Genomic DNA, 13,488 nt, shown 5'->3' on the forward strand with positions numbered 1-13,488 from the left:
CAAGTTATTTGGATTTTTCTTTTTCTTGCCAGAAATTTATTTGGAATATTTTCTGTAGCTGCTGAAGAATGGGAGTTTAGGGGAGTAGAGCAGTGTCAGCTGATGGAAAATGAATTGGTGATCAAATGCATGAAAAGAGATAGGCAAAGGTAGCAGGGGCACAGGTGTCCTGGGAAATGGATGTGAAACTGTTGTGTCTTTAGTTCTCATAATTTTAAAAACCTCATCTGCTGTTATTACATCACATGGTTGCTAACTTTAGGTCTGAAAGGTTGAGACCACTTGTCTTTTTACCCAGTAAGATGTTAACTTACAATAAATCTGCCACTGAACTGCTCATTTCTGACGTCAACCCGTGTGGTCTTCAAAGTGGGTTAGAAAGTGGGACTATTGATTACCAATTGAGAAATGACTATCAAGAAGCTTATGTCTAAGAATGGAAAATAACTTATATTGTGCCTGTCTTCTCATATGTACATGACTGTTACAGCAGATTTTATCAAACATTTAAAAGCTGATTTAAATCTTATTTACATCTGATTCAAAATAGTATTTGAAATCATTTAGAGGTGGTTTTTTTTTTAATGTTAAAAACATCTTTTGTCTTTTGAATAGGAAAAAAAGCAGTGAAATTAGTCCCTTTACTCATGCATGTTTTGCATTCTTCCAGAAATTCCCTCTTTCCTCTGATGGTACATAAATGCTGTTTGTTTGCCAAGTACAGGAAGAGAGGTGCAGCGCAGGTTGGGTGGCTGTGGTGGGGAAGGAGCTGGTCAATATTGAACCTAAGCATATTTTGTTGGATGCTCAGTTATCAAAGCTGGAAAATATATTTATTTCACACTGAGAAGTGGTCATTTCTTAGTTAATTATGCTTGTTTGCTATCAAGTAGTCAAGTTGTATTGCTCAGAAGTATTTTAACTTAGTATTTAAAAGTGGGAGAAGTCACTGATTGCAGTAGAACTAATGAACAGCCCATAACTCTGAGTCTTGTATGTGTGACCTATAGCTCTGTTCTGTGCTCCTGTCTGAGACAGCATTTAAGTGTGTGTTTAAATTCTATACTGTGACTGATCCAGAGTGAAATTAAATATATACTGGAGTGCCTCTTGTGGATGTGCTTCTTTTCTACATAAGCTCCTTTACTGTCAATGACAAAAACTATGTTTCCACGGCAGGAATTTGAGGACTTGAGTAGGCAGCTTGATTCTGCTTCACAACTCTTCTGCAGGCCATGTTGCTGAATACTTGTGGCTACAGGCCGTGTGGTTGCTGAAATTAGATCACTGTTCCTGCATAGTTGCCTCATTCTGCCAGTGCAGAGGCTTAGCATAAGAAGTCTTGGGAAAAAAGTGAAATCCCAGTTTCTTCCCTGTAGAATATGCCATATTTTTAGCTCATTGCCTGGTGTCTTGTTCAGGTCCAGACAGACAGAAATCAGAACATGTTTCTAAGAGGTCACCTTGTTCTCCACCTCAGGTCTGTGTGCACAAAAGGCTGACTCCAAAGGCAGCACAGAAAATTTAGTAATGTCTAAACTCAAGCGGTCATCCCCTCAGTCCTGTACAAGGTTGAGCACTGTTTAACATAGGGAAGCCAAAACTCCAGGGCAAAAGTAGTTTTTACAAGAGAAAAACTTCATTGTCCATATAGGGCTTTTTTCTTCCCAGGTATACTGGTGTGCAGTTTCGGGCGCCGCCATACAAGAGGGGCACAAAGCTATTGGAGAGTGTCCAGAGGGGTGCAACGAGGATGGGGAAGGGTCTGCAGGGGAAGTCTTACAAGGAGAGGCTGAAGTCCCCTGGTTTGTGCAGGCTGGAGAAGAGGAGGCTGAGGGGAGACCTCATCCCAGTCTATGGCTCCCCGACAAGGGAGAGCACAGGGGCAGGCGCCGATCTCCTCTCTTTGGTGACCAAAGATAGAACCTGAGGGAATGGCATGAAGCTGAGACAGGGGAAGTTTAGGTTGGATATTAGGAAGAGGTTCTTTACTGAGAGGGTGGTTGGGCACTGACACAGGATCCCCAGGGAAGGGGTCACAGCACTCAGCTTGACTGAGCTCAAGAAGCATCTGGACGATGCACTCAGTCCCACACTCTGACTTGTCTGGCCCTGTGTGGAGCCAGGAGTTGGACTCAATGATGGGTCCCTTCCAAGTCAAGATATTCTGTGATTCTATGATTCTGTGACAAAGTGATTGTCTGTCTGTAATGCAGTGAAACAGATTAAAGAAAATCAGCTGTGGTATCTGTTTCCACCCATAAATGCACTAAATAGTCCCTGGCAAACAGTCCCCTGGTCTTCACCCACTGTATGGTTTCACTTCATGCTACCTGCATAAATGTTGCATTGGTTTGTGTAATGCAGTTTATACCTGTTTATTTCCACCAGTTGTCTTATTTACCTGCAGTAAGAAATTGTTACATTCTAGATGTCAGAATGACATTGAGTATTGTTTTTCCTGGCTTATACACAGACTGGAATGGGCTCCATCCCATAGTGGTGGAGCTGTATTAGGAATGGGTGCATGCCTCTTGATCAGAGAAAGTCCTAGCCTAGATGAAAATTCAGTTTCACCTCCTTTTTTCTATTTTATTTTTCTGCACATTTCCACTACTGGCAGTAGTAACAGAGGCTTGAATGTTTATTTACTTTGTAACTCCAGTTTCACTGACTCATTTTGCACAATTCACTGAATAACACGTTAAAGAAGTGAGTTTGTAATGTATTTCTGGGTAGATCCTAAATTTCAAGCTGGAGGAGGAAGGCTGCAGTTTTTTTCTTGCACATTTCTTCATGCAGTGTGAACTTCTCCTTGGTGAGAAACTCTCCTTCCTTCTGACCCCACTTGGGTCAGAACCACTGTCTGAAAAATGGAGAAACTCTGAGTTATAGTCTTTTAGTGTGGTTTTCCACTGACAAGGATGCTGCCTGTGACTTCCAAGAAGAGGAAGAAGCACACCAAAGGGGAAGCAGTAACATGAAAAAAATACTGTAGCAGGATGAGGGACAGTGAAAAAGGCAGCATGGCTTTAGTAGGGACAAGTCCTGCCTGGCCAATCTAGTGGCTTTCTGCAATGGAGTGGCTGCATCAGTGGACAAGGGAAGAGCTATTAGTGTCATCTCTCTGGATTACTGCAAGGCCTTTGACACGGTCCCCCACAACATCCTTCTCTCTAAGTTGGAGAGATATGGGTTTGATGGGTGCACTGTTCAGTGGATAAGGAATTGGCTGGATGTTTGCATCCAGAGGGTGGTGGTCAATGACTCCAAGTCCAGATGGAAGACAGTGACAAATGGTGTTTCTCAGGGGTCTGTGCTGGGACTGGTGCTGTTTAATATCTTTATTTATGATATTGACAGTGGGATTGAGTGCACCCTCAGCAAGTTTGCTGATGACACCAAGCTGAGTGGTGAAGTTAATGTGCCAGAGGGATGGGATGCCACCCAGAGGGACCTGGACAGGCTGGAGAAATGGGCCCAGGTGAACCAAATGAGGCTCAACAAAGCCCGGTGCAGGGTCCGGCATGTGTGTCAGGGCAACCCCATACAAGTTAGGAGCTGGTGTGCTGGAAAGCAGCCCTGAGGAAAGGGGCTGGGGAGTACTCATGGATGAGAAGCTGGACATGAGCCACCAACGTGCATCTGCAGCCCAGATGGCCAACCACATCCTGGGCTGCATCAAAATCAGTGTGGCCAGCAGATGGAGAGAGGTGATTCTGTCCCTCTGCTCTGCTCTGCTCTGCTCTGCTCTGCTCTGCTCTGGTGAGACCTCACCTGGAGTACTGTGTCCAGCTCTGGGGACCTCAACACAAGAAGGACGTGGACCTGTTCGAGCATGTCCAGAGGAGGCCACAAAAATTACCAAAGGGTTGGAACACCTCTCCTGTGAAGCCAGGCTGAGAGAGTCGGGCTTGTTCAGCCTGGAGAAGAGAAGGCTCTGTGGGAACCTTATAGCCGCCTGCCAGTAAGAAAGCCTGTAAGAAAGCTGGGGAAGAACTGTCCACGAGGGCATGTAGCAGTAGGATGAAGGGTAATGGTTTTAAACTAGAAAAGGGGAGATTTAGGTTGGGTATCAGGAAAAAATTCTTTGATTTGAGACTGGTGAGACACTGGAACAGGTTGCCCAGAGAAGTGGTGGAGACCCCATCCCTGGAAACATTCAAGGTCAGGCTTGATGGGGCTCTGAGGGACTTGATCCAGTGAGGATGGATGTCCCTGCTTACTGCAGGGGTGTTGGACTAGATGACCTTGAAAGGTCCCTTCCAACCTTACACATTCTACGGTTCTGTGATTCTAAAAAATCAGTGAAGAGGAAAAAAGGAAGACAGGAGAAGTGAAAAGGCCCTGGGGGATCAGTTGTCTTGAAGATCAACTACAGATTTTTCACTACATTGATAAAGATATTTTTGTTTTCTGATGGTTTTTTGAATGAGTTCTTTCCTAAGCAAGGGTTTGGTAGTTGGCACAAATAGGAAAGTCAGGATTAGTCATACTTATTTCCTGCATGTTTGAAGGACAGAATGAGTCAGCACTTCAGGTGTCAGTACCAACCAGTGGGGCAAATTTTCCTTTCAGTTTCACTGATACACTCTTGCCTGGCTGGAAATTCTCTCTGCTCATGCTTTGCTTATGTGTTTGTGTGTGCCTCTGTGTTAGCGTGCTTGTTTGTGCATTCAGCCCAGGAGTCAGGACAAACACTTAGGAATATAAGGAGGAACGTGAAAGGTTCTGACTGTGTAACATCTGTAATGGACAGAAACTGAAAGAACGTGGTCAGCATCTTTCAGTACAGATCCCTGTAGTTTAGTCCTCCTCCTGCCTTCTTCTCCCTTCATTATTCTTTTATGACAAAACTATTGTTTCTTCTCCACAAGAGCAGGTGAAGGTATTTGCGTTAAAAGTTTTTGTGTTTTCCCATGCTGTGTTTATAAGTGCCATTTAATTGCTGGTGATGAACCAAGCAATAATTTTTCATTAAAATCAATACAAGATTTCTCTGTCCTTGGGATTTCTTCTGCTTTCTCTTAGCTAATGCCTACTTCCAAGTACAACACCCCCAAAGCAAGACAAAATTAAAGCTAAAGCCCTTTTTGAGGGGTTCATGCCTTTTAAAGTGCCAAAGGCTGTTAATACAGGGAAGGGTGTAAACATTTTTCACAATAGGTCTGTTTGCTGTTGACAAGTAGTTGTTGAAGCACATAAAAATTTCACTGTGTATCTGAAACAGCAGTAGTGGCATCATCAAATTAAGACTATTTTATGTTACAAACAGTGCTTTATCATACTGATACTCCAGCTGAGACACAGTATGTGGTTTCTCTGGAGGATGGGTTTTCAACTGATTTTTTTAATGTACTGCTGCTGGTCTTGGTGCATTCTGCGACCATACTGCACATCCAAAACATTATGTACAGATACTATCTGTACTGCAACAGATGGAGCTTTCCACATAAACTGACAGCTGCAAACAGAAGATTTTTATTGCCATTTTTTATTAAATGCAAAGTACATAAAGGGGTGAAATCTAGAGGTGTCAAATGCAAGACAGCTAGGAAATGCATGCTTATTATGTCCCACAATCAAACGCAGTGGCTGAAATTTAATTTTCTGAAGTTTACCTGTGAAATCTAGCTCTGCTGCAGAGAAACTACAAAGTTTTTCAGGTGTCTGGTGTTGTACCTAGCATCTCACTAAGTTTCAGTTTTACTTGCAGAAGTTCAGATGCAGAAGAGTGCAGTTCATAGTTCAGCATGCAGTGAGGACGCAAACAGCTGGATTCAATGTGTGATCAGAAATACTTGGTCTGAATGTGCAACACAGGAACGTTGGAAGCCTGAGTCTCAAAGACTTGAGTGACTCCATCACTGACATATAAGCTACAAATGCTGTTGTTGCACAGTGACAAACTACAAATGCTGTTGTAGGGGAGTGCTGTGTTCTGTCCCTGTTAAGATCACATCTGCCCTGGAAAGAAGTATTTTCACCTATAAGGAGATCGAGATCAAGCTGCTAAAACTCAGTATGGGAATGCCTGCTTTACCAGTACAATAGCACTATTTTAAAAGCATATTTCAAAACGAGGTATTGTTACACAAGCACAAAGCAGGGAATCACTTGGTCCAAACCCAAATCTATTCAGCTCCCCCTGTGGTTTTCCTTATCCACTGAAGGTATTCGTTTGTGAGTAGAGTATAGATGCCAGGCCCATCAACAGTACCACACTTATTGGTCTTCCCAAAAGAAGTGATGCCTCTCATCACATTGTTGCATATTAAAGGTCCACCAGAATCCCCCTGGAAAAAAGGGGAAAAATCCTGTTATTCTAATTTACAAAAGCTAAAAAAAATTCTTGTAAATAAAGTCTGCACCAGTAAAATGGAGGAAATAAAAAAGTAGGCAATGCTATTGTGGATTTATTTTTCTTCCTTATTAGAATTTAAGATTTTCATTAGCAATAAAGTAAAAAATGACTTCAACCATATCTTTCAAGTGTGAGGAATGGGGAATGGCCCTTGCTCAGTGCTAAGGAATAGTTAGTCATTTTGAATATGGGAAGAAAAAGCTGGACACTTTCATCTTGGGACGCAGAAAGTCTCTCAACATTGGCACCTTTTTTTAAATTTTGTTAATTCAATATTTAGATCTTTTAAAACATGGCAGTTCTTACAGAGTTGTGCATTTGACTTGGGGCGCAGTCAAAATTATTTTTGTCAGCAAAACCTGTTTCAAAGCTGTCTGACATCAGAGATCTGTAAGATCGGCTGCCTGAGAGTGGGCTTATAAACTATTTTGTGGAGATGTTTCTATTAAAATAATTGAAGAATAGAATCGCTATCTGCCATGCCTGGATAAAACCACAAAGTCCGTGAAGGTGAATTTATCCATTAGTAGTTTTGATTTTAAGAGCTAGAAGAACAAGCCTTGGTGAGGTCGCTCATTTTGATAAAATTCTTCATTTGAATGAAGAGAAACAAATTATAAATGTGTAAAAAGCTAGTTCTTTGTATTTTATTTTTAGTATAATCTTGGTGGATATAGACAGTCAGTATACTTACAAAGCATGAGTCCTTTCCGCCGTTCTCATCCCCTGCGCATATCATGCTGTTTGTTATAACAGGTTTACCTCTGTAATGTTCATCGTCATTGCAGATTTGCCTTCTGATGACAGTGATATTAACCTCCCTCAGGGTATCAGAAGTCTTTTTCAGACGGCTTTGAGTTTTTCCCCATCCTGCTACTGTGCAAATTGTTCCTGGTTTGGGATCATCACCTGAGTTAGGCAGGTCAATGGGTTTCACAGCCTTGGTGAGTTTTGCTCTTTTCCGAAGCTGTGGAAGATATGGAGAATAGTTACTATAGGACAGGGTGTAGCAAAGGCTCCTGCATGGTAACCATTGGATCTTTTGCATTACTGTGCTGAGGGATTAATGCAACCCCTTTTTGAGATTCATCAGCTATTTGTGTCAGTAGTTATGTAATCTGTGTAAGAATGAGGAAAATGATTTGTGTCATGAAAACCCGTTTAGCCTCTGCTGAAATTCTACCTCTAAAAATACTCTATTTTACTTCTCTGGCTCTTAGACTATTGAGAGGACAAAATAACAGTAATGACTGAAGCTGTTAAAATTGAGAATCAGAGAAGTCAGACATTTTCAGTTAGAACTGGCTTTTTATTTCAGACAGAACATTATGAGGTTTAATCAAGTTATTTCTATGTGTGAAATTCACATCTTTCTGTGAAAAATCTTTATTATTTCACTGAAAAGGCAGAAACTGAAATATCTCGGTCAAGCTACAGAATTTTTCTACTTCTGGCAGTGGCATGAATTACAGGAATATTTGATTGCCTTATTTTCCAGTGTGTCCCCAATTTCCCAGCCTGCAGACCAGTGCATATCATCCCAGAAAAAAAAGGAATCAGAAACTCCCTTGGCTCATCTCCCTCACAAGAAGGAAGAAACTGGTAGATCACAGGAGATATGTATTTGATAAGTGATGTATAAGTCTGTACCTGCACCAGCATAATGTCATTTTCCTTAGTACTCTGAGAGTAACATGGGTAGGGAATTTGTCTTTTAATCCGAAAAACCTGTTTTTCTTTTTCTTTTGCTTTCAGTGAATGAGCTCCAAGAATAACTTTGCCTCTTTTCCTGAGAAGAGAGACAAAGTGTTTAGTGGTATTTGCTTGCTGTTAACTCCATAGTTTTTTGCTGTTAAATGTGGTGCTGTAGAGTCTCTGTCTTCATGCCTGAAAAGTAACATTAATTTAGAAAAATACAAAAGATTACCCTGTTTACAAGTAGCTAAAAAAAACCCCAAACAACTTGATGAATCAAAGTTCCTGCTATCCTATTTTCAGTTTCCCAGGTACTTGGCTCTGAACCTATCCCTGTTTGCCTTTGGGAACTGAACAAGGAGCGAATGCATCAGTTTTGCATTTGGTAGTACTCTTACCAAGCTGTGCACTCTGCAGTTTGTGCTGAAAAGGAGAATATCTTCTCTATGAGAATAGCTCATGGCACTGTTGGTTCAGAGAACATGATGACTGGACTGAATTGTACTGTTGTCTTGCTCTAACGCCATTTCAGGACCATTTTCTTGGGTCCATGTGAGACATAGCTCATTAACTTTCCTTCTTGAACAGAGACCAGATACTCACTAAGGACAATTTCTGAATCAGAGTAAGAACTTACATTTCACAGTGGGCAGCTGTTAACACCCAGTTGTCCTTGATCAAAGCTCCACCACAATGAGGTCTGTTTGTTTCTTGGAGTAGGGCCATAAATGGCTTTGAGTGTGGTTTTACTTCTTTCCCTCCAATAATATCCACACACAAACCTAAAAATAAAAATAAGCCACAATTACACTGAGCTGGGCTAACAAATACCTTAAGACACTCAATGTCTCTTAGAAAAAACAGTTAATGTAGTTACAAAGTATAGACACACAAGTATGTATGTATGTCACCATGCTGGTCTCCAGGGTTGACTCTTAAAATTGCTCAGCAGTACTACTTCTGTATGTTTCAGTGGGACCAAACCTGGATGAGTAGGGTGAACTTTGACAAGAAAAACATGGAAGTATTGTCGCTTTTGCACAGATTTTTCTTAAAGTTCACTGTTGTTAATTTAATTGTGAGTAATAATGCTTTCATTGTGACTAACAACCTCAGATCTGCCACATGATAAATGTTTTACAATATCTGACTTATGCAGACACTTGGAAACTGGGCTATATATGTAAGTTATGTTACATGAAACTTTTTCAGAAAAACATGAAATCAAGATATTAATATATGCATATGCCTCTGGAGAGAAAGATCAGATAATTAATATGTTTAGTCCTCAGAAGTCCTCCAAATAGCCTGTCCACTGTAGAGCTTTCAGAAACTATTTTGTTCAAAAGATGAAACACACACAGACAGTGGAAAAGAGCTAATAATAAGAATTCAAATAGCAATTGTGACAACTTCCTTTACAATAATACATATTGGCTTCCCTCTGTATGTCAGCATTTACCTTCAGAAAAGTTGAATTGGGCACTTACCTCCATGAGCTACCAGGAAAATGACAGCAGCAGAGGTGGACAAAGCGAGGAAAGCCCCCATGATTTTTGTCTGCTGTTCCCTCTTCTTCACTGTTTTATATGCGTATATATATGTACCTAAATGAAAAGGATGTGGGTATTGGTTTTCTTCTTCGGGATAGTTGACATTTATAACTGTAACAAACTAAAAACCAATCTCCCCAACCATGAACTGTACAGCAGAGGTGTTAGTGTGACGTTGCATTGGCTTTTGTGGTATGAAAACAGGATCCACCCCTCTTTGTGTTCTCTTTCTCATTTGCAGAGGGCTAGTATATGAGTAGCAGTGTGAAACCTTGCAAGCCACTATGTGTCCAGTTACACAGTAGGACTTGGCTCACATTAACTTAGGCTTGATTCAGTTGTCCTCATGAAGATGCACAGTTTCATTCTAGACTTGCCAGGTGGCCTCCAGGTCAGAAATGAATCACATCCCCATTCCCCATCTGTGCTGTTCAGGAGCTCCTCAGGACCAGGGAGTCTGACGCTCTCAGCAGCTGATCCTACATTATTAGCTGTGTACTGTATGAGTATCCCTATAGCACTGAGTGTGGTTTAGTGGCCTAGACTTAAGGTTATAATGCCATTTAAAATGTCTGGTGGTGAATTAGGTTTGCCACCTGATACAGAAGCCCACAGGTCTTCTGTAGATGCAATGCACAATTGTCAGCCCTGTGTCCATGTCTGGGAAACACAGGGTGTCTTGAATTTCACTAAGTGCTTAGTATTAGGCAGCTGAATTGAGTCCTGGAAACAAAATAAATCATATTAGAGCTTTGTAAAGGCACATTCCACCCCCATCCCCACCCCTTCCAGATATATAACCAAACAATAGAAATAACTTCTGTCAATATTAAACAGCTTGGAATGTCAAATATTCCATAAATTAACTAGGTATGTTCAGTGAAGTGTCATCACCACACAGCCTGGAAGGTTCTATGAAGGCTTGAGCCCCACCACAGTTAGCCTGCAGGAAGCTTCTGTGTTCTGACTGTGTCCCATCTTTGAGCTCAGTTAGCTCAGCCTGATGTGAATTTTACCTGTAGAAGACAGCCACCTGGCTCAATTTTGCCATTGCCCTCTCTTCTGGGACACAGGGCAATTATTGGTGATTTCTCTGATGAAGGCAGGCATGGAGCTGTTTATCAGAGATCGCAGAACTCTTTGTCACTGATGTAACTTGTCAGAGACACTATCATGGTGACAGCTCTAAGCACTGCAAAACCACCCCAAGCTTTAATTTTCTTTCATTTTTCTCCTCACTATCTGCACACCCCCACTAACTAACAACAGTTTGTAGCACTGGTGTTCTTTTTCTCCAGGTATCATAGGTCGGTTTCTTTTGTTTATCACTTATAAATAGTTACCAAATGCTGGTTTTATGACATTTTAATTTTCATCTTACCACATTGAATCTGTTTTCTCTCTAGACTATGGGCATATATGTGATTGGGGTGAGCACTTGTGAGCAAAAATCCTGTACACCAAGATGTGCTTAAACTCATAGTATGACAGTGGTTCATCCTTGGATGTTCCTATATGAAGTGTGATGTCTAGTGAAAAGAGGTTTGAATATGGAGCATCCTGTAACTACTGGATCTATTTTCAAGAAAAAACATTTGGAAGAAAAAGAATGAAACATTAAAAAATGTTCCTAAATGTTTTCTAAGCAACTGAGATTTAGCTATGCTTGTAATCTAAAAACAAATCCATAGCCTATTTAATTTTTTTCAATATCTAAATGCACTTCTAGTAACTTCCAAACATTACTTAGTTCTAAAGGTATTTTTCTGTGGGTGTTAGCATAGCCACACCTTTTAAAAATCATTGATAATTAGATTGAGCAACATGCAGTCTAAAATATTGTTTGGTAACTGATTGCGTTCTGCACAACAGCTCTGCCACCTAGTTCTAAGATTGATGGCATGGATATTAAAGACCAGATAGATGTGCACACAGTCAGCGTCCAGTTTTGTACCCAAATGGTTTTATCAGTGTTCATTTCAGCTTATGACTTTGTGGTGGTTTGGCCCTGACTGGTGGCCACATATCCACAAAAGTCACTCTGTCACTCCCCTTTTCAGCTGGACAGGGGAGAAAATATATATTTGAGAAGCTCAGGAGTCGAGATAAGGACAGGGAGAGATCATTCTGCAATCAGCGTCACGGGCAGAACAGACTCGACAGGGAGAAAAGGAAAGAAAACTCTCTAATTCATTACACTGCACTGCACACCCAGTGACACCAGAGTGGGGTAATGAGAAGTGCAACCAGATCTTAAAGCACCTCCCCCACCCCCCCCCCTTCTTAGCAGGCTTCCTGATAGACTGTGAGGAGCTCTCTCTGAGAAGTGGTCAGGAGCAGGTTGAGAGCCTGTGGGTCAGAATTAGGGATGGGACTAACAAAGGACAGCTGGTGATAGGGGTCTATTACAGCCCACCTGATCAAAGAGAGACTACTGATGAGGCTTTCCTCCTTCAGCTGCAGGAGGCATTGCGGTCACAGGCACTCATCCTGATGGGGGACTTTAACCACCCGGATATCTGCTGGGAATACCACATGGCGAGCTGCGATAGGTCCAGGAGACTCCTGGAGTCTATAGGTGACAACTTTCTGGTTCAGGTTTTGGACAGGCTGACCAGAGGTGATGCATTGCTGGACCTGGTGTTCACCAACGTGGGGGAGATCACTGGAAGTGTTAAGATTGGAGACAGCCTGGGCTGCAGCGACCATACCCTGGTTGAGTTTGTGATTTCAAGGAATGTGGGCCTGGCAAAGAGTGGGATCAGGACACTGAACTTTAGGGGAGCAAACTTTAGGCTGTTTAAGGACTTGTTGGCCAAGATCTCCTGGGAGGTGGTCCTTAGAGACAGAAATGCTGAGGAAAGTTGGCTCCTCTTTAAGGATGCCTTTCTGAGAGCTCAGGAGCTCTCTGTCCCTCTGAATAAGAAAGTGGGCAGGAAGGGCAAGAGACCAGCATGGCTAGGCAAGGACCTGCTGGCCAAACTGAGGGAAAGAAGGGCAAATACAAAATCTGGAAACAAGGGTGTGTCGCCTGGAAAGAATACAGGGATGCTGTTCGGACTTGCAGAGACAGGATCAGGAAAGCCAAGGAGCAGATGGAACTGAACTTGGCGAGGGATGTTAAAAACAACAACAAGGGATTTTACAGGTATATTGGCCAGAAGAGACAGGCCAAAGACAGCATAATCCCTTTGGTAAAGGAGAATGGAGAATTGGCTGCAACTGATATGGAGAAGGCTGAGGTACTGAATGAGTTCTTTACCTCGGTCTTCTCTGGCAGCCAGGATTCTCATAATTCTCAAGTCCCAGAACCTTGCATCCCTGGATCTCTAGGTGGGAACTGGGGGAGTAAATCCCACCCACCCCCCCACCCCCACCCCGTAAGGGCAGAGCAAGTCTAAGACCGCCTCATGAGACTGAATGTCTACAAGTCTATGGGGCCGGACGACTTGCATCCCAGTGTCCTGAAGGAGCTGCTGATGTGGCTCCCGAGCTGCTCTCCATCATATTTGAAAAGTCGTGGCTGTCAGGAGAGGTCCCTGGGGACTGGAAAAAAGGTCACGTAACTCCCATTTATAAGAAAGGGAGCAAGGAAGACCCAGGGAATTACAGGCCAGTGAGCCTCACCTCTGTGCCTGGGAAGATCATGGAACAGATCCTCCTGGATGACATGTTGGAGCACATAAGGGAAGAGCATGTGATCCAGGACAGCCAGCATGGCTTCAGCAAGGGAAGGTCATGCCTTACCAATCTGGTGACCTTCTATGATGGAGTGACAGCATTGGTGGATAAAGGGAAGGCAACTGATGTCATCTACCTGGACTTGTGCAAGGCCTTTGACACAGGCCCCCACCACATCCTTATCTCTGAATTGGA

At 42.4% G+C, this 13,488-nt stretch overlaps 1 protein-coding gene across 1 annotated transcript; it reads right to left on the reverse strand.

The window, feature by feature from the left end:
- Positions 1-6,134: 6,134 nt before the first annotated feature.
- On the reverse strand, positions 6,135-9,610 carry GZMA (granzyme A; the record flags this gene model as incomplete). Its single annotated transcript, XM_084278510.1, has 5 exons — positions 6,135-6,296; positions 7,059-7,331; positions 8,015-8,153; positions 8,697-8,841; positions 9,550-9,610. The coding sequence occupies 5 exons, from the start codon at positions 9,608-9,610 to the stop codon at positions 6,135-6,137; spliced, it is 780 nt and encodes a 259-aa protein (XP_084134636.1).
- Positions 9,611-13,488: the final 3,878 nt, after the last annotated feature.

Source organism: Gallinula chloropus, assembly GCF_964237585.1.
Source record: "Gallinula chloropus genome assembly, chromosome: Z".
Classification (NCBI taxonomy): domain Eukaryota; kingdom Metazoa; phylum Chordata; class Aves; order Gruiformes; family Rallidae; genus Gallinula; species Gallinula chloropus.